This window comes from Balaenoptera borealis (genome assembly GCF_965194805.1).
Source record: "Balaenoptera borealis genome assembly, chromosome: 6".
Taxonomy (NCBI): domain Eukaryota; kingdom Metazoa; phylum Chordata; class Mammalia; order Artiodactyla; family Balaenopteridae; genus Balaenoptera; species Balaenoptera borealis.
The window spans coordinates 62,871,270-62,891,107 of NC_138863.1; the positions used below are offsets into that span (position 1 = coordinate 62,871,270).

Below are 19,838 nucleotides of genomic sequence, written 5' to 3' on the forward strand. Positions count from 1 at the left end.
CCCTCTTTCTCCCCACTTCCTTCAAGGACCTGACAGTACTCAAGGAAAAACTAGACGGTAATGACCACGCGACATGTGGCGGGGGCCGGCCCCTGGGGGTAGAGAAGGGCGGACTTTCCTGTGGGCGCCGACGGCACCGCTGTGTAGGCGAAGGAAGCACTCGGCTGCCATCGGAACCCGTGCGCGGGGCCGCGGTTGCAGCTCGGCGTGGGACCGCTGGATGGCGGACGCGTGTGCGCGTGCGTGACGGCGCTTCCGGTCCCGGCCGAGGCGAGCGCAGCTTCTGGAAGTGCGGAGACGCTGCGTGAGGAGCCCTCAGCGACTCCAGTCCAGTCTCGGCGCGGGGTACCCTGGAGGCGGACGGAAGGCTGGCCGAGGACTCTGCCCACCGCTGGCGCGGGGAGGAGAGCGAGAACCGCCTAAGCCGGGTGTACCTTTCGCGCCCTGCGTTCCCAGCCTGGCTCTCAGCCCGCGGCGCTGAAAAAGGGGCGGGGGATCGGAGTTGGCGGGGAGATCCAGGTGAAGTAGGTTTCTCTGCAGATCCAGCGCCGTTGAACCCTGCGAACGCACACTTTTTGAAACATGAAGAAATTAAGGCTTAAGGAACTAGAGAGTCACCTGCAACAAGTGGATGGATTCGAAAAGCCCAAGCTCCTTCTAGAACAGTATCCAACCAGGCCGCACATTGCAGGTAGGGCGGCTGCTGACCATGCCCTTGTCTCGCAGGTTAGTCCTGTCTACTCACTCCATTGTGAAAATAGAACAGTTATTTGGATACAGAGAACGTCTAGAGGAATTCTGCCCTAAGATTTCATGTTGCGTTAGAGAGGACTTGCTTGACATTGCACCTGAAAACATCCCGCGCACAAGACACTATCGTTTTACTGTTTGTTTTTCTGCATACCCCTCAACACTGTCAGACACTTTTTAATGTGTTTGTTAATCTTATTACACTATTAACTCCTTGAGGGCAAAAATGTGCTGGTCTTGTTCACACAATTCCCAGAGCCTAGAAGAGTTCCTGGTACCACTTAGCAGCTCAGTAAATACTTGCTAAATAAGGATCCATTTCCCGTTGTAACGAATTGCCAGTACGAGGATTCCTACGCGCTGTACTCTGCCCTAGAAATGAATACTAGAGTTGGTAGTGGAAGGACTGAGTTTTAACAAATCCATAATAGGTGCTATATTAAAGATGAGGATGCATTTCAATTTTAACAAATGATCGGAGAATCAGCAGTGTTGCTTGATGTGAGAGATTGATACTGGAAGTAAAAGAACACAGGAAAAACCATTTATATTTAATAAACATATTACCAAAGTCATTGAGGGAGTCTTAGGAAAATTAATTTGTTGGGAACATCTGCAAGGAGGAGTCCCCCTAACTTCAACATAGTTCTGTTTCTAAGCTGTCAAGGAAAGTCAAGGAAAAAACGTGTATACCTGCACTTAACTCCCAACATATTGTCATAATTCCAACCAAAAATTGCACAAAATTGTGTCTGAGGTAAGACCAGTTATCTCAATTTAGATAATGATTTCTTTAATGTCTTCTGGCTGCAGGGTTTCTTAGTGGAATCCTTTTTTTTTTTTTTTCCAAATAACAATCAGTTGTTTCAAAGCCAGTGTGTAACATACACATGGTTGTGCTAATTCTTTGAGATACTAGCTTCAAAGTCACTAACACCTGCAGCAATAATCAGAACAGCACAGTCAGCCTGACACATCCCTGTAATTGTGTTTTTGATAAAACCGCTAGATCCTGGGGCATCAGTGATGGCCAGCAGCCCTTGGTGGGTTCAGATATCCACAGGGAGGAATCAGTGAAGTTACTCATGCTTAACCTTCAGTATAGCCCCAACCTTCATGTATTTGAAAGATCCCTTTCTCATCTCAGCAGCTTCTGTTCTGCTCCTCAATAGTTCTCTTATCAGGTCTCATTAGTAGATACATGTGTCTGTAGATCATGAATATATGTGTGTGAATATATGCGTCTAAAGGCCATATTGTGGATGTAGGTCTTTTCCTTTCCCATTCTAGCTTGAACTTACAGTACCTGTGTTATGGTGACAAACTTGCTGCAAAAAAAGTTCTGTTTTAATGTTAATGCTTGTTCAGTATTAGTGGTTCCCAGACTTACAGATTTCAAAGATCAGTAAAATTTCACAATTTTGGAAACTGATATAGGGTTGCCAGGTCTATATTTTGACAAGGAAAGATATTTTTTAAACCTATTTACTCTTACCATCCTTTCATAAAAGTGATATTTCAACATCAAAGAAAACTGATATATGTATATGTGTATGGCAATGTTTTGAACAGGTTGAGGAAAAATAAAACATTTTGACCTTATTTTTCTCATTTTACCTCAAAGTTTTGTCATTCTTGGCGTTGTCAGCAGAGACTAGTTTGGGGGAACCACTGGTATGTGTTATTATCCTTAACTACATACCAAGTTATTATACCTTACTATTTTTTAATAATCTGGCACACGATTTAGGGGAGGTGTAAATAATGCAAGATAAGAAATTGTTTTACAAAGAGTCATTTGCACAAATTGGATTTTGGTCATCAACTTGCCTACTTATTCCTTAATATGTTTTTTTTTGATCATTCAGCATGTATGCTCTATACAATTCATAACACATATGATGACATTGAAAATAAAGTGGTTGCAGATCTAGGATGTGGCTGTGGAGTGCTTAGCATCGGAACTGCAATGCTGGGAGCAGGGTATGTGATCCAGTACATACTGTTTGGGTATGGGATGGTTTTAATAAGAAGAGTAAATAAAATCAACTGATTTATATTTATGGGACTCTATAGTGTGAGATGAGAGGAGCAAGAATCTAATACCGAGTACATTTAGAATGGGCAGAACATCAAAACAAACTAAAAAAAAACCAACAACAAAAAACAGTAACAGCAGAAGTCATATGCTCCTCTTTTATATGAACCTGAGTTTCCAACCCCTGACAGTTTGGGAAATCATGCTGTTAAAAGACAACACTCACTGTCACTTGGTCAGTTGGGTTACAAAGGTACATGGTTTTGGTTTTGTTGTTGTTTTGACTGGGGAGCTTTAAGTAGTTGTCACTTTGTGTTTTATATTTATAGGTTGTGTGTTGGATTCGACATAGATGAAGATGCGTTGGAAATATTTAATAGGAATGTAGAAGAGTTTGAGTTAACAAATGTTGACATGGTTCAGTGTGATGTGTGCTCATTATCTAACAGAATGTCCAAGTCATTTGATACAGTAATTATGAATCCTCCCTTTGGGACCAAAAATAATAAAGGTTAGTAATAAGAATCATGTGTACTGGTGTCTTTGTAGAAAAGCAAGTTTTAAAAACCATTTTCTCATTGATTGTTTGGGTTAAGTGATTTTATCACTGTTCATTAAATAAACCAATCTCTTACCTGTATAGTTATTACAGTTTGAATTTCAGTTTGTTTAATGCATGGCTAGGGAATTGAATTTTTCAATCTTTGTTTTCATAAGTTTGTGCTAAGTGAACAAATTTATCCACTTACTATTCTTCATCTGCTTTCTAGAATGATTTACCTAACCCTTATGAATGAGTATGAATCCTATAAAGGCTTTTATATTTTTAGAACCTCTTTTTAATGTCTCAACATTTGAAGGTTTCAACATGTGTCCATCAGTAACAGTGACTCACTGTGGCTATTTATTTTATGTATTTTGGGGGCAAGGAGGGTAAGAAGTCAGAAGAGGAAAAGACACGCATAGTTTAAAAAGTCCTCCCTCCACCTGCCCCCACCATTCTGATTACTACTTTACTTGTTTGCTTCTGCCCTCTTTGAAAGTTGTTAATTTGGAATATAATATTAAAATTTTTACTTTAGCCTCATTTAAACAAGACAGTATAATTCTGGTTTTATTCCATCAACCTTAAAAGATATTTAGATATCTTGGTTATTTGTACCCTGTCTTGTTACAGAAAGAATTTGAAATGGCTATTTTGGAGTTTGGAAAAAAATGTTTCTAAATACCTAGTATTCCTTTAATCTTCTATTTTGTTAACAGGTATATAATGTAAATAGGAGCTTTTTCTACTCTTAACAGGGACAGATATGGCCTTTCTGAAGACTGCTTTGGAAATGGCAAGAACAGCAGTATATTCTTTACACAAATCCTCAACTAGAGAAGTAAGTTCAAATCATCATAATATTCTGTGTCATTTATTTTTAAATTCATGACAGTATTTTAAGGATTTACTGTGAATACTAAATACCAGGGTATCTAATTCTCCTGAACTTTTAAAACATCTGGCACTTAGAAAGTAAGTTTTCCCTTTAACTAGCTAGCATTTGTGATTAGCTTTATTTTGTCAAAGATTTTTTCAGGCAGGAGCTGTTAACAGGAGAGTGATTATATAATTCAGGAATAGAGGAGTAGGCGTAACGGTGGTTCCAGTATGTCCTGGTTTGCCTGCGTAAGCCCTGGTTGGTGCGTCCCAGTGTCCTGGTGTGGCCTGGTGTGCATAAGGGAGGCAAGGGCGGCCTGGTTTTTCAGAACACTGAGCCTGGGAGGCTGAACTGATCTGAGTTCAGAACCCACTTCTTCCATTGTTCTTCACTGTCAGCACATAACACATAAGGCTGTGTAGGATGTATTCCAGAAAATTGGGGGTGGGGCGGTACCTTTTTTTAGTGTCAGTTTAACATAGTGATCAAGAACACAGACTATAGAGCCAGCCTACCTAGATTCATATCTGAACTCTGCTGCTTCCCAGCTGTCTTATCTTGGTCAAGGTACTTGAGTTCATTTTCGTCACCTACCCTGTACTCACCTATACTCTTACAGCATGAGGAACTAAGAGCACCTTATACTTTGCAGGGTTGGTGTGAGGATTAAATGAGTTAATATTTATAAAGCACTTAAATAGTGTCTGGCAGTTGTCATGTTAGCTGTTATTATTTTAAATCAGACATGTATTAAGAGATTTTAAAGTAGTTTTGTAGGAAAAATATTTTATTTGTATAAATGCAGTGTACTGGAATTCAGTTGGAAACAAATTATGAATATATGGTAATCTAATAACCTTTAAAAATATATAAAATTACATAGCTAAAAATATATACAGGCATACCTTGTTTTATTGCCATTTGCTTTATTGCACTGTGTAGATAATGCATTTTTTTACAAATTGAAGGTTTGTGGCAACCCTGCATCAAGCAAGTCTGTCAGCACCATCTTTCCAATAGCATTTGCTCACTTTGTGTCTCTGTGTCATGTTTTGGTAATTCTTGCAGTATGCCCAACTTTTTTATTATATTTGTCATGGTGATCTGTGATCTTTGATATTACTATTATAATTGTTTTGGCATTGTTTAGCAATAAAGTATTGCACACTTAATAGACTACAGTATAGTGTAAACAGAACGTTTATATGCACTGGGAAACAAAAAAATTCAGGTGACTCACTCTTGTGATATTCACTTTATTGCGGTGGTCTGGAACCAAACCTGTAATATCTCCAAGGTATGCCTGTATACTGTTAAACAATTAGTAGTGGTCCCTGCAGGTAAGCAGCAGAACACAACATGACTTTACTGGTAAATAAATCCCCATTCAGTAAGTGAAAACAAACACCAGGAATTATTGGTATCTAAAAAGCCTGTGTTGAGGAGGTCCACAAGATCATCTTCAGGTTTGATGATTCACAAGGAAGTCTCATAGGACTGAGCATATCGTCATACTCTTGACTGGGATTTATTACAGCTAAAGGATACAGAGCAAAATTAGCAAAGGGAAAGGTGCATTGGTCACAGTCCAGGAGAAACCAGGTGCAAGCTTCCGGAGTTCTCTCCCAGTGAAGTCATAGAGGATGCACTTAATTCTTCCAGCAAAGAAGTTTTGTGACAAGGCATGTGAAATGTTGTCAACCAGGGAAGGTCACTGGAATCTTGGTGCCAAGGGTTTTTATTGGGTATTCATCACATAGGCACCCCCTGCCTGGCACATACCCAAATTCCAGACTCCCAGTAACAAAACAGGTACTCAGCATAAACATTTTAAGCACAGTGAGCCACTATTATTAAGGGATGGGGAGTGGAAACTCTCCCCAAATCTAAGTTCCCATACTCTAGCCAAAGGCCAAACTTACATGTAGACCTTTCTACGGATAAGCAGTCAGGCCTGCTATGAACTCTTCTGCAGTTTGGCATAACATAAATTTTATATTACTGATATACAATTCATGCAAACCAAGTAAAATATGCCAATAAAAAGTGCAGTTAAGCAGCAAAGTCTAATTAATTGAATGAATTCCTGCAGTCACATTACCAAGGAACTCCCATCTTCACTGTTTGGTATTGCCATGTTCCACCACCAGGAGGCAGCAGTATCAGCATTGTCTTGATCCGCTTAATAGAATTTTAAGCAAATATTTACTTAAATCCATTTTTATTTTGGCAGTGTATAAGTATTTCCATTAGCACAGCAACTAAATAATTTGAGAAATTAACCTGGTGTGTATTGTGCATACTGTGAAGGAGGTATGATAATGAACTTCTAATACTAAGACAGTCCTTAGTTTATGCTGTAGATATATCTGCTCTAAGCTTTGTGATAATTTTGCTTGTTTTAAGTATTCTGTATAACTAGTAACATTGTTATTGAAGCTTACCTCAGACCCCTTAACTGTAGACCGTTGTCTTTTAAAAGTGCTTGGCCCTCTATCCATAATAGAGGTGCATTTGATAGAATTTTTTGATAGAAATACTTAGGTAAAATATAAGCGTATCTTGGCAGATATGTTAATAAGCTGGATGACTCTTATGGCTGTTGCCATATCTTCTTTCATTAGGCATTGTGAGAATTTAGTTCTTGGCTTATAGTTAAAGCAAAGTAGGTAGGCCAGGCACTGTTCTTTCAGTGTTTATCCCAAGCTTACCCCATTTATTCTTTGACATCTCTGCCAGAACCAACCACATTCCATTGTATAATCTAACATCTAAAACCTCTTTCACTAATCTTAGGGCTCAGATAGCAAAGAACTGTCATCATACTTTATTTCTCAAAAATTTACCAAGGATCCTAGGATTCCATTAAATTATAATATTATTTGTATTAAAGTCTATATCCTTTTTTTTTTAATATATATGCTAGGTATTATTTTTTTTAATTTTTTATTTATTTATGGCTGTGTTGGGTTTTCATTTCTGTGCGAGGGCTTTCTCTAGTTGCGGCAAGCAGGGGCCACTCCTCATCGCGGTGCGCGGGCCTCTCACTATCGCGGCCTCTCTTGTTGCGGAGCACAGGCTCAGTAATTGTGGCTCACGGGCCCATTTGCTTCGCGGCATGTGGGATCTTCCCAGACCAGGGCTCGAACCCGTGTCCCCTGCCTTGGCAGGCAGACTCTCAACCACTGCGCCACCAGGGAAGCCCCTAAAGTCTATATCCTTATACAGAAATTTTAGGTCTCGAAGTAGAGGAAAAAATATGCCCAGAACTGGGATTATTTATTAAATTCAAGAACAGACTACAAGCACAAACATATTATATTATTTATAATGGAAATATTTGAACCTCAAACATAGGGATAATTGAGTATTTTATCAATCAGTTTGAGTACTGTGAACACTACCAACATGAACAAAATGCTTATACCAAATATTGCTATCTCTACTACAGCAGTTCTAGAAAATTATGCATAAAATTTACTTAGGGGATTATGAGCAACTTTTTTTCCATTTTTATTAATGTTGGAGTGTTGTGTATATATTTTTATTCATAAAGCAATTTTTATAAATTAGTAATCAAAAATTTTATGAAGTGGTTCAAAATTCTTAGACCTATAAATAGCTAACATTTAGTACTTGCTCTGTATGCCACCACAGTTCAAAGCACTTTTCACACTCTGCAACAATCTGATGAGATATCATGATCATCCTCATTTAACGGACGAGAGAACTGAGGCACACAAAAAAATGCGTAATTTGCTCAGGGTTACATAGCTAATAGAGCTTCAGTTCAAATGCAGGCTGTCTGGTTCCAGAAACCATTTCCTTAACCTCTGTACCATACTGCCACTGAATTGCTCATGGACATAGATCTCTGCTGAATGGTTTCTAGGATACCTGTATATATTGATGAAATAATGCTGCAGAAACCATGAGTACATTATTTACTTTGATGCACTTCTGAAATAATAGCTTTATTACTTGAATTTAATTATGTAATTTGGCTCAGATTATTAAATGGCTTGGTTTCGTATTTTCAAAATATTATTCATCCAGTTGAAAAAATTTTAAGGGTCTAAATTATAATGAAATTTTGAAAGCTTGAAAACTTACAATCAAGTATTAGTAAAAAGCAATTTTTAAAAAATTGTTTAAAGATCAGCTCACATTAACATGTTATTTTATGTTCAGCATATTCAAAAGAAAGCTGCAGAATGGAAAATCAAGATAGATATTATTGCAGGTAAGACAAATTATGTTTCTCATAAACAAATCTCAACCCTAATTATCTAAGAAGGCCAACAGGCATTAGCCTAACCAGAAATTTTACATGTGCTGAGAAAAGATATTGTAAAACATGTATTTTAGTGTGGCAAAATGTGGGTGGTTGGTAGTGGGTTGGAAATGGAGTAAAGGCAGGGTATCAGTGTTTGCCCAAGACTGTCCCAATTTATGCATTTTACTGAAAACTTTTAATGGCACCCAAGTATTTGTTCTTTCCAGGCTCAGAAAGAACCTTATAATCATCACAGTGACTTAAGAGCTTGGGCTTAGAGTTTGTCAGGACTTAGTTTGAAATTCATTCCTGGAAAATACCACCAGATTATGCCGGGATTACCCTTCTATTTCAACTTTCTAATTGTCCCTAGAGTCAAATAACATGAAGCTTTTAATTTTTTTAGTGGGGGATAGAATATAATCATCCACACCATGTAAATCATGTTTTGATACATTTTTATTAGTAAACTGGGTAATATTCACAAACATCAAAATGGGAAAAGCATGTAACTAGAAGCTAACTATAAACCAAGTAATTCTGAAAAGCCTGAAATAAGAGTACAATAAGGGGGAAATTTTTTTACACAATAATAAACTGACTGGATTAGTACTAACAAACAGGGTTAACCACATAACTAGATCTATTGCCTTCATAATAATTAGTAATGTAATGTGTAAAAGTCTGTCTTCCTAGTATATTCAGTATTGTCATTCCTTACCTAGTTTAAGGTATTATAATATGCAACATGCAGACCTTAGAACAGTTCCAGTAGTAGGACACCAAGCCAGAGCCTTGCTACTCCAAGTGTGGTCCTCAAATGTGGACCATCAGCATTGACATCCCTTGGGAGCTTGTCAGACTGGAAGAATTGCAGGCTGTGCCCAGACCTACTGAATTATAATCTGCATTTGAACAGGATTTGATTTGATTTGAAGGTGATTTGATTGCACATTAAAAGTTGAGAGCTGTGATTTAGGGAGTTAGAATTTGTTGCAAAATATGAAGCATAGGTAGGTAGACTTACTGCCATCCCTCTAAAGTTGATCAGTGCTAAGTTTTGAGAACCTACATTATCCTTTAGAAGAAAAGAATGTGAAAAGTGGTTTTTCATTTGAGAGCTCAGTAGGAAAATAATTAGCTACTTACTACCATTACTAAAATCCAAACCGGAAATTTTAATAATAAGCATGGTTGTTATGCAACTGGTAGCTATAGATTATTTAGGAAATTAAAAATAGGAAAATACTATCATATTTTCATAGGATATACTTTTTTGTCCACTTGTTAACCTTCTATACTCTTCCCCATAATCTCAAATTTTGATATAAATGACCCAAACAAATGCCAGGCTCAGTTTGCCATGGCTTATCGTGGGGATATATCAAATCAGTCCTGGATAAATTAAGTGACAGGTCTGAAATGTTTGGCTTATCAGCATTTAGTACTTCCTTAATTTTTTTTTTTTTCTAAGTCAAGGGCGGTAAATGTTTGGAAGTATAATTTTTACCCTTAGGTTGCTTTTGTTTTGTAGAGCTACGATATGACCTGCCGGCATCATACAAGTTTCATAAAAGGAAATCAGTAAGTCTCTTGATTCTGGTTTATCTACATTCAGTACTGAAAAACTTCACAGTAAGTAATTATTTCTAATGTTATCAAGTTGCTTGAGTGAATACAGAAAGCCAGCCTAGAAGATAAGTACTTAACTCTGGGATGGGCCTATAACCACAACAGCCAATATGCTGGTTTAAGATAAATTCTCAAATACTTTGGGCACAAAAATAAAAAATAAACTTATTTTATTTTTATGCAGTATACATTTTATTACTTTGTACTAATACAGTCTCATATAACAAAGGCAATTTAGTGGAAGAATGTTTCTTTTGATATTTGAATAATCTGAAAGAACACAAACAGAATTATACATAAAAAAATACTCATTTTGATAACAATAACAACAACAAAAAAAGACAAGTTAAACAACAACAAAATTTTCCTTTCTTACAGGTGGACATTGAAGTGGACCTAATTCGGTTTTCTTTTTAAAAGCCTCCAAAGACAAAAGCAGCTTAAAATCTAATTAAAATGAATAAAAAATGTTTACTAAATTACTGGTCTCCAGCACCATTTTCTGTTTTCTGTTGTTTTGATGCAGGTTCTTCTTCTTTGTCTGTTTCTTCTCTTGCTCTTTTTACTGGTCCTATACAATGACAATTAATTTTCGTTAAGTTCACTGTAAGCATTACTCTATGTTAATATTGAGCATAACTATAAAAAATAATTGTTTAAACAGATTAGCAACAACTTTCCTACACCAATGAGAAAAGGCTTTTCCTTTAGTATGGACCTACTCTCTAAACTTAGCTTCCAAACATCTTTGTTTTCCACGTGTAAAATAGCATAACCAAGGTCAATCACAATCTCAGAACATCACTTACACAGAAGTTGTAAAACCATATTTGTTTTTCTCCCACAAATAATTTCTCATCAAAGTACCAAAGGACTTAAAAAAACTTACTAGATGCACCATTTTCATCATGTTCATCATCACTATCAAATTTAGTTTTCTTGCCCTGAAACTGTACTTTTCCTTTAGCAGACCCAATCTGGGTAGCTTTATTTCCCTTTCCTTTTCCTTTAAATCTGCGACCTGTAGAGACAAAAATTGAGAAATCCATTATGTTTTAAACCTCTTGTCAATGTCTTTTAACACCACTTAAAATTTTTACCCAAGCAAATGAGTTAAATAGTCAAAGAAAATCAGAATTAACGACCTTTTGACTTCCATTTGTTTAGGGATTCTTGTTGATCTTCTATTATTTTTTTCAATGCTTCTTTTTCCACATCTCCTTCTAGTACTTCCCAGGTGACCTCTTTGTTCCTTAATTGTAAGTTACCATTATTTGCGTCTTTTGCTTTATCTAGTGCTTCCTTAGCTTTTTCTTTAAACAGAATTATTCCCTACACCAAAGACAGAAAACAAAGGCCAGGGAATTTTACTGAACATCAGGAAGTTATTAAAAAACTTGAAGTCACTAATTCCAACAGTTATTTATAGCACAATTCAGAAAATATCAGACATCACATCCAGTTACAGCAATAGTAAAACAGAAAGTAAATAACCAAGTAGAAACTATTTTCATAAACATACTAACAAAAAATTGCTTTCTTCTACTAATGTCATCTTCTAAAAGATAAGTTTCTATGAACTTTTAAACTGAGTGGTAAAAAGCATATGAATATTTCCAAACCTCTTTGGCTCCTCTGACAAAGTCTATCCATTTTATTTCACCATGATTTGAGAAAAGGATATGCAAATCTTCTCTACACGTCTGATCATCTAAGTCCCCCGAGAATTTCAGCAAGCAGCCAATCTTTTCTTCTAGAGATTTCTATAAAAATATATAAGGTGATAAAAGTTTCTTAAAAGCAACCACAAACCAGAAATGGCATATACCTCTCTCTCTCTCTCTCTATATATATATACACATACAAGGAATAAGCTAGAAACTAAAATGCTATTTTGAAGTAGTATAAGTTTAAATAGTTTAAGTAGTTGGTACATTTTCCTTTATCATCCTCTGTTCTACAATGGCTTCTGATTTTAACTTATTTAACTTCTCCAGCAAGTAATAATTAGTTATTATATAAATCTTACTGCACTGGATAAATAATAATTTTAGGCAATATTTGGCTAGTACTTCAGTGATATGACAACTGTAGACTTGCTTACATATTTTCTTTAGAAAGTCCCCAGGCTTTTTATTCTCCTAAATTTGAATTACAGATTTCTTAGTAATATATACGTACCATTTCAGCATTTTCTGCTAACTTTTGTTTTTCTTCTTGCTCTCTACAAGTAAAAATATCATTAGAACGTTTCCATTTACTTCATGTATGAGAAAATTAAACCCTGATAAAGTTTAATGATGCATGATTAAGCATCATGCATGATGACTAAACTTAAGCATGATGACTAAACTACTTAAAAACCAAAGCCAGTCCTTAGGCTTTCTGACTGTCTGATGATAGACTGCAACACAATGTGGCCCCAAGATTATCAAGGCAGCTTAAGACCTCAATGTTTCATTAGCAAAAGGAAGGCCTACTGCTACTCATTTCAGAGCTCATCATCAACCTCACTTCCCAGAACCAATAACTTTACTACCTGTCAAAGCTTTAAGGAACTAAAATGTTATGATTAGCTCAACATACTTACTGTTTAGCTCGTAATTTAGCTTCGATTTTATTTTGCTTTCTTTCTTCATTTTTTTTTGCAAAGTAATCTTCCCTGAAGGACACAAAATATAAAGGCTAAGTTCATGAGAACAAAGAGGACTGCAAATTATATTGAATGCTTTAAGACATTGCACAGGAATGAATGTTACATTCTCTATCAACAAAATTACTTATAAATTCAAAATACATTAAGGAAGTTACTCTTATTTTTTTAAAATAACAGCTTTACTAAGAAATAATTCACATGCCATAGAATTCATTCTTTTAAAGCATATAATTCAATGACTTTTAGTATATTAAGAATTGTACAACAATCATCACTACCAATGAATTTCAGAACATTTTCATCACCACAAAAAAGAAACCCTATATTCACTAAGAATCTCATGCTGATTTTCATTTTTCACGTATAGAAAAAAGAAAGTATACCAAAAGTTATGCAACTACTTTGCTTCATAGTTTTTGTGTTAATTTCACAAAAGCAAAAATTCTGAAATCCCTGAGACCCAAGAATAAGCAATTATGAAAATCACAAGTCAAAAAAATCTGAGAGTTTAACACTGACAGCATGATTTATCACTGTGCATCTCTAAGTCCATCAGGTTTAGTAGACAGCATTTAGAAGACTATGCAATGCAAAAGTAGGGGATTATGGCCCTACAACTATATCATGAAAATGTCCTGGTTTGTCCTAATTTTTAGACACACGCACAGGTGCGCACACACACACACCAAGAATGTGATTCAAATCTCTATTAAATAATCCTTTGTACTGTATAAAAATACAGGCATATATAGATTACGAGAAGGATAAAAATTGTACAGTGATTTATTCTCTAACCACACCAAAAGCTCAGATTTTAGCATCAAGCCTAACTGTAAGTTTCACATGCAAAGTAAGTCCTAAAACTTAACCTCCCTTATTAATTGCGTGAAAAGGTCCTAACACTTCCTTATAGTCTCAAAGGACTAGTAGATCCAGTGAGCAAACTTCAAGCATTTCTCAAAGGATGCCTAAGGATACTAAAAATACTGGTCTTACTGTAGAGAATGTTATTCTATACTCCTTACCCCAGTGTGTCAATTCCAGACAACTAAGTTGCCAAAAAAAAAAACATCAGCAAGTTGACTTACTTGAAAAGTATTAGCAGGTCTGTGTCTTTGTACTTCTGGCCAGGGGTCTCGACAAACTTCTTAGCAGATTCAATGGTATCAAATACAGCAAATATTGATCCCTATTAAAAGTGGAAGAAAAGTTGGGGTTTTTTTTAAAGTTACATCCCAAGTATTTTTCTACTAGAAAAAGTCTGTTACATCATACAACCATACCTTAAATGCTTTGTGCAATGTTCTTCTCATCTGAATATTTAGTACCTGACCTTTATCTTCCAACCATTCTTTTATGTCATCAAGGGTTGCATCAATTGGGAAGCCTTTCTGTGAAGAGTAGGAAGAAACGTACAAATGACAACTCAAGTAAACGATTTGTGAGAAATTCTGATTTACTGTGTCTTGAAATGAAGTGAGGATATATATATCTCTCTTTCTCTGTCTCTTAAATGTTTAATAGCTCTGGTTAAGAGCCATTGTTGACCAGTGCAATAGAAGTGACTCGTTTATCTGGGATTCACTTCAAAATAATCCAGATAGGCCAAAGATAAAACAAGATTAATCACGTTAGTAACTGTTGAAGTTGGATAATGGTACATTATATATTCAATCTGCTTCTGTATGTCTGAATTTTTGCAGAATAAAAAAATCTACTTAAAAATTAATGTGCTAAAGAAAACAGCTAACAAGTTTAGCTGTTGATAAGAACAGCTGATGTGCACTGAGTACTTACAATATGTATGTCAAAGATTTTGTCCAGTGTTATATGGGTTTTTTTCATTTAATTCTCACAACAGTTCTATAAGGTAAAAAATATTATCCCCATTTATGAAGATAAGGCTTACAGAGGCTAAGAATATTGCCCAAGGATATACAGTAGGTGGTGAAGCTATGATTCCTGAGCCCTTATTCTCATCCACTCTATGTGCTTTCTAAATAAATTTAAGATATAATTAAATGCATTAAAGGCCCACTTACAATATAAACAGATCTGTTTTTTACATCATTTTTATACTCATCAGTCACTTCAGGGAGGGGTTTGCTTGGAGATCTTCTAATTTTAGTTTTATCTTCACTTATTTCCATGAGTTCCGCCTTTGATTTGCTCAATGCTTCTACTATTACGTTAAAGTCTGTTGTTAGACGGTTTAACCTGCAAAAATATATATATAAAAGCATTGTAAAACTTAGTAGTAGCACTTGCTGTTAGCAGAAAATCTTATAATTTAAAAAAGGTTTTTACCTATTAAATTTTATCATTATCTCCAAAGGTACCCAGCCTTCATCCAGTTTGATCTGTTCCTTTAAAAATTTGTCGCGTGGCAAATTGAAGTCACCAAAATAATACTGCAAGATAATTACAGTATATTGCAGAGCACTGTATAATATTGAGTTTTAAAAATTACCATTACATCACCAAATTCTAGTCTTTAAAAATACATGTCAAAACTTAACTGGTGGGACTTCCCTGGTGGTCAGTGGGTAAGACTCCGTGCTCCCCATGCAGGGGGCCCAGGTTCAATCCCTGGTCAGGGAACTAGATCCCACAGGCATGCCACAACTAAGAAGTCCCCATGCCACAACTAAGACCCAGCACAGCCAAAATAAATAAATAAATATTAAAAAAAAAAAACTTAACTGGCAATAAACATTCTCTCAAATACACTATAATATTTATAATACATATTAACAGAAAGATAAAACTAAAAATAATTATTGAAACAATATAATTAGCAGATGTGACAATAGATTAGAAAGCCTTAAAACAAAAACATATTTAAGGATTTGGTATATGAAAAGCCTCTTATTTCAAGTCAGTGTGGAAAGAATACATTGTTAAATTTAAGAAACTAGAATAATCTGATTAATCACTCTAATTTTTTAAAAATTAGAAAAATTTAAAAGTTAAAAAATTAGGTAAGCTGGGATGAAGTGAGAGAGTGGCATGGACATATATACACTACCAAATGTAAAATAGATAGCTAGTGGGAAGCAGCCGCATAGCACAGGGAGATCAGCTCGGTGCTTTGTGACCACCTAGAGGGGTGGGATAGGGAGGGTGGGAGGAAGACGCAAGAGGGAGGAGATATGGGGATATATGTATACATATAGCTGATTCACTTTGTTATACAGCAGCAACTAACACACCGTTGTAAAGCAATTATGCTCCAATGAAGATGTTAAACAAAGAAAAAAGTAGTATACATGAAAAGACCCAGGTGTGACTACTTGGAATGCCAAAAGTAGCATAAAAAGTAAAAGACAAACACAAAAGTTTATTAATACTTCTTATAAATCAACGAAGAAGAAGAAAAAACTCTGAAAACCTTAATAGAAAAATGAGTAAAGGACACTTTTTTTTGGCTGCACCACACTTAGTTCCCCAACCAGGGGATCTTAGTTCCCCAACCAGGAATGGAACCCGCACCCCCTGCATTGGAAGCATGGAGTCTTAACCACTTGTCCGCCAGGGAAGTCCCAGTAAAGGACATTTTTTTTTTAATTACTAAAAATAAAAATGTACTATAAACGTTAAAAAGTTCAAGCTCACTATTAACCAAATAAATTCAATTTAAAGCAATGAAAAGTACTTAGCCAAAACTCTAAAGACAAGAATACCCAGTACTGGCCTGAACACAGAGAAATGGTCATGCAGGTAGAGATGTTAACTGGCAGTAAGTATCAAAAATCAAAAGTTGTAAAAAAACGTGTATAACCCTTGAGGCAGTACATCTCCCTCTAGGAATTTTATCTTAGAGAAATCAGTGAACACGTTTAATAACATTTATATATGAAGATATTTATCATAGAACTACTACAGCTAAAAAATTGAAAATGTCCTACATATCAAATAGGGGATGGTGTAAATTACTGATGATACAAAACTACTCCCCCATAATGCATCCTATGTTTGGTGGAGGGAAAGGGGAAAAAATTATGTTACTGTGAGCACTGACCAATTTGTGAAAAGGTATTCATCAGGCTTTTAACCTTGATTACCTCAAGAGGGTGAGATTTGAGAGGTGGCAGGTTGTGGGACATTATTAACTTTTTCTATATACAGTTTTCTTCACGATTATAAAGAAATTAATAAAAAAAAAAAGCTGTAACACAGGAAATTTAAAATAACAGAGAAGTGCAACTTTAAAAAAGTTCTGAGAGTTGCAAAAAACACTGAACAGTATGATCTGAAGTTCCTCGGTTAAGAATATAAAACATAAATTAAGAGATAATTTCCCATGTAGCCATTACTGATACTGTAAAGCACCAACTTAAATACAATACCTAAATTCAAAAAAATTGTTAAGAGAAAACAGATACTCTTAAAAGTTACAATGGCTGGGACCTCCCTGGTAGTCCAGTGGTTAAGAGTTCATCTTTCAATGTAGGGGCTGCAGGTTCCAGCTAAGGTCCCACATGCCTCACGGCCAAAAAACCAAAACATAAATCAGAATATTGTAACAAATTCAATAAAGACTTTAAAAATGGTCCACATCAAAAAAAAAACCCCCAAAAACCAAACAAACACCTTTAAAAAGTTACAATGGCTGAGAACACCTAATTGGGCAGGAAAAACTACTAGAACCTGCAAGAATAAAGTGCTATTTAACAGGGAAGGTATTTTACAAAGGATTTTAAAAATTATTTTACTATGTGCTAGGCACTATTCCAAATGTTTTACATTTTGTGAACTAATGTAATCCTCACAACCACCCTATGAGGAGGGTACACTATTATCCTCGCTTTACAGACTAGGAAACTAAAGCACAAAAAAAGTTAACTAACACTATAGTGTTACCTTTTGAAATGTCTTTGTTCTTGAGTTTCAGAAACAGGCTCCATTAATATAAAACTGTATACTACTGTATATTTATCTAACTCCAAGAATCAAAGACAAACCAAAAGTTCAATAGGTCAATACACTGAAATTAAATGGTCTATCTGTATTTGTTTTGAGGCCCTAAATTTCCTCTCAAAGAGCCTGGTTTTGCAGTGTAACACCACAGGAATCATACCTCGATTTGATGACAGATTTTGGCCTCCAGAGCAGCCATTTTTTCATTATCACCATTTTCTGCCATTCTGGCTATCTGTAAAATTTCCCAAATGGCATAAAAAAGTTATTTACTTTTTACATAAAACTCAAGACCATTAAAAGAATGTTTTAAAATTATCAATATCCCACTGTTTTCCAAAAAATCAGTAATTTTTAATTTCATGGGTTCAATTTCTCTACTCAATTCTCAAATTTCAACAAAAGAAAACTCTGAAATTAGTGATGAAAAACTATGGATAATCCACACCCCTTCCAGTAAATCACTGTTCCATCTTCTATAACAAAGTGAGTGGTTATCTTCATTTAGCTGATCTAGAAAGCTTTGAGGGAAAAAACTCCATTCAACCACTTACCAATCATTACCAGGTTTAAGTAGATCATCATCTGTCAGTATATTACTGTGGATCTCAGTCTTGTTTGGTGTGGGCCGAATTTCGTTTAAAATTATTTATAGCTGACTTACCAAAAACTTGTCATCAACAAGATTATGTATCAAAACTTTAAGGTGAAAAAAATTCAAACACTACATACAGTCAGGGTTAGATTAAATAAATACTAATGATAAGGAACATATGAAAATGATCATTTGAGAACCTGAGGACACTAAAACAACATTAAACTGGGTGTATGCCTACTAATTTACTAATACATTGGTTAACCTTACAGCCAGTTTCCTCTTTCACATCCCTGACAATAGCACCGTAGGAAAAAATGCAGCTGTGAAGTTGGTTTGCTAGGGATAACAAAGTCTCCTGACTTCAAATTACTTGCTTCTAGTGCTCCATTAAAACCATCCAAACACCGTGTACAAAAGTATATTTAAAAGAATTCATCAAGGATATCTGCCATTCATTAACTCTAGCGATGAACTATGACTGGTACACTTCTTGGAGGCATGGCTTTACAATCTGTAATTGCTATGCAATACAACCTGGATGCACACTGGAAGCTCTCCTACGGTGCTACATCTCACTACAAAATTTGCCCAATCTTACGCATTGGTTGTCGACCATAATTCCTAAGTTATTACTGTGATCTAGGGCCCCCCTATAAAACAAAGGGTGCGATAAAAGACCTATTTAGTCCCTGTAAGACTTCTTTGGCCTACCCAATATTGGAACTTCGTTTCATGAGATACTTTCTCAGAATGTACATACAACCAGAAGTGAAATATTACCCTCACTTTCCAATTTCGCTCAGAAGCCTTGATGTGAGTGAATGAGGACCATTAAAACCCAAGAGAGTGACGCCCGGGCAACACCTGCGGCCCCGATTCCCCGGCCTCCAATCTGTCCCACACGATCCAAGGAACCTTCGGCGTTTAACCCACGTCGACCTCTCCAGAAACTTACACAGTCGGACCGAAACATCCGCTTTCGGCGACACTGGAAAGCGGTGGAGGTACGACACCTTAAAGACGCAGTGGGGATGCGGGTAGCCTGGGTCCAAAGAACCCGCCACAGCCCGTCCCAAAGCAACCACTCGGTCGCCTGGGCCCCAACCACGTGCGGGGAACCCTAGCTCCTGCGAGGAACGCAGAGACCGGCTCCCCACCTCGCGGCTGCCCGCGCCCCTCTCTCCCCAGCCCAGCGCGCCGCCTCCGGCTGCGGCCCACGAGGCGCTCGCCCCGAACGCGAGGAAGGCGAGGAGCGCACGCAACCAGCGTGAGGCAGCAAGGAAAGGGAACGCGCCGTCGCGCACCACGCAAAGCAGACCCTTTTGTACCGTCTTCTTTTTAGCCACCTGGAGTTGCTCACCTTTAAGTTTTCGGTCCCACAGAGAGGCGCCCCAGGGTCACTAAAAGCGACAGCAACGTCTCCCCTCCCCAGCGCCGCCAGCTTGCCCAACGCGCCTAAAGAAGATGGGGGTTGTCCCGGCAGCCCTTGCGGCCAGGGTGGGCGGGGCTTCGGGCGGACCCGAGCCGGCTCCGCGCTCTGAGCA

At 36.8% G+C, this 19,838-nt stretch overlaps 2 protein-coding genes across 7 annotated transcripts; one reads left to right on the top strand and one right to left on the bottom strand.

Moving 5' to 3' along the window:
- The first annotated feature begins 229 nt into the window (after positions 1–229).
- Positions 230–10,602, top strand: METTL5 (methyltransferase 5, N6-adenosine). 4 transcript variants are annotated; one of them, XM_082396127.1, is made up of 7 exons: positions 232–691; positions 2,619–2,733; positions 3,118–3,299; positions 4,091–4,173; positions 8,404–8,455; positions 10,023–10,072; positions 10,499–10,602. In XM_082396127.1, the coding sequence occupies exons 1-7, from the start codon at positions 583–585 to the stop codon at positions 10,535–10,537; spliced, it is 630 nt and encodes a 209-aa protein (XP_082252253.1). In that variant the 5' UTR covers positions 232–582; the 3' UTR covers positions 10,538–10,602. The 4 variants fall into 4 exon arrangements, with proteins under 4 accessions (XP_082252252.1, XP_082252253.1, XP_082252254.1 ...); XM_082396129.1 differs by having other exon boundaries at positions 586–726; XM_082396126.1 differs by having other exon boundaries at positions 230–691; positions 10,023–10,602.
- SSB (small RNA binding exonuclease protection factor La) lies at positions 10,274–19,802 on the bottom strand. Of its 3 annotated transcripts, none has more exons than XM_082396119.1 (12): positions 19,655–19,802; positions 17,857–17,931; positions 15,084–15,218; positions 14,819–14,993; positions 14,060–14,167; positions 13,865–13,965; positions 12,711–12,782; positions 12,302–12,344; positions 11,743–11,883; positions 11,266–11,452; positions 11,010–11,141; positions 10,274–10,691 (listed from the first exon to the last, which is right to left on the bottom strand). In XM_082396119.1, exons 2-12 carry the CDS (start codon positions 17,910–17,912, stop codon positions 10,600–10,602), a joined length of 1,242 nt encoding a protein of 413 aa, XP_082252245.1. In that variant the 5' UTR covers positions 17,913–17,931; positions 19,655–19,802; the 3' UTR covers positions 10,274–10,599. The 3 variants fall into 3 exon arrangements, with proteins under 3 accessions (XP_082252245.1, XP_082252247.1, XP_082252246.1); XM_082396121.1 differs by having other exon boundaries at positions 15,084–15,187; positions 19,655–19,770; XM_082396120.1 differs by lacking the exon at positions 15,084–15,218 and having other exon boundaries at positions 19,655–19,801.
- Between the last annotated feature and the right edge of the window lie 36 nt (positions 19,803–19,838).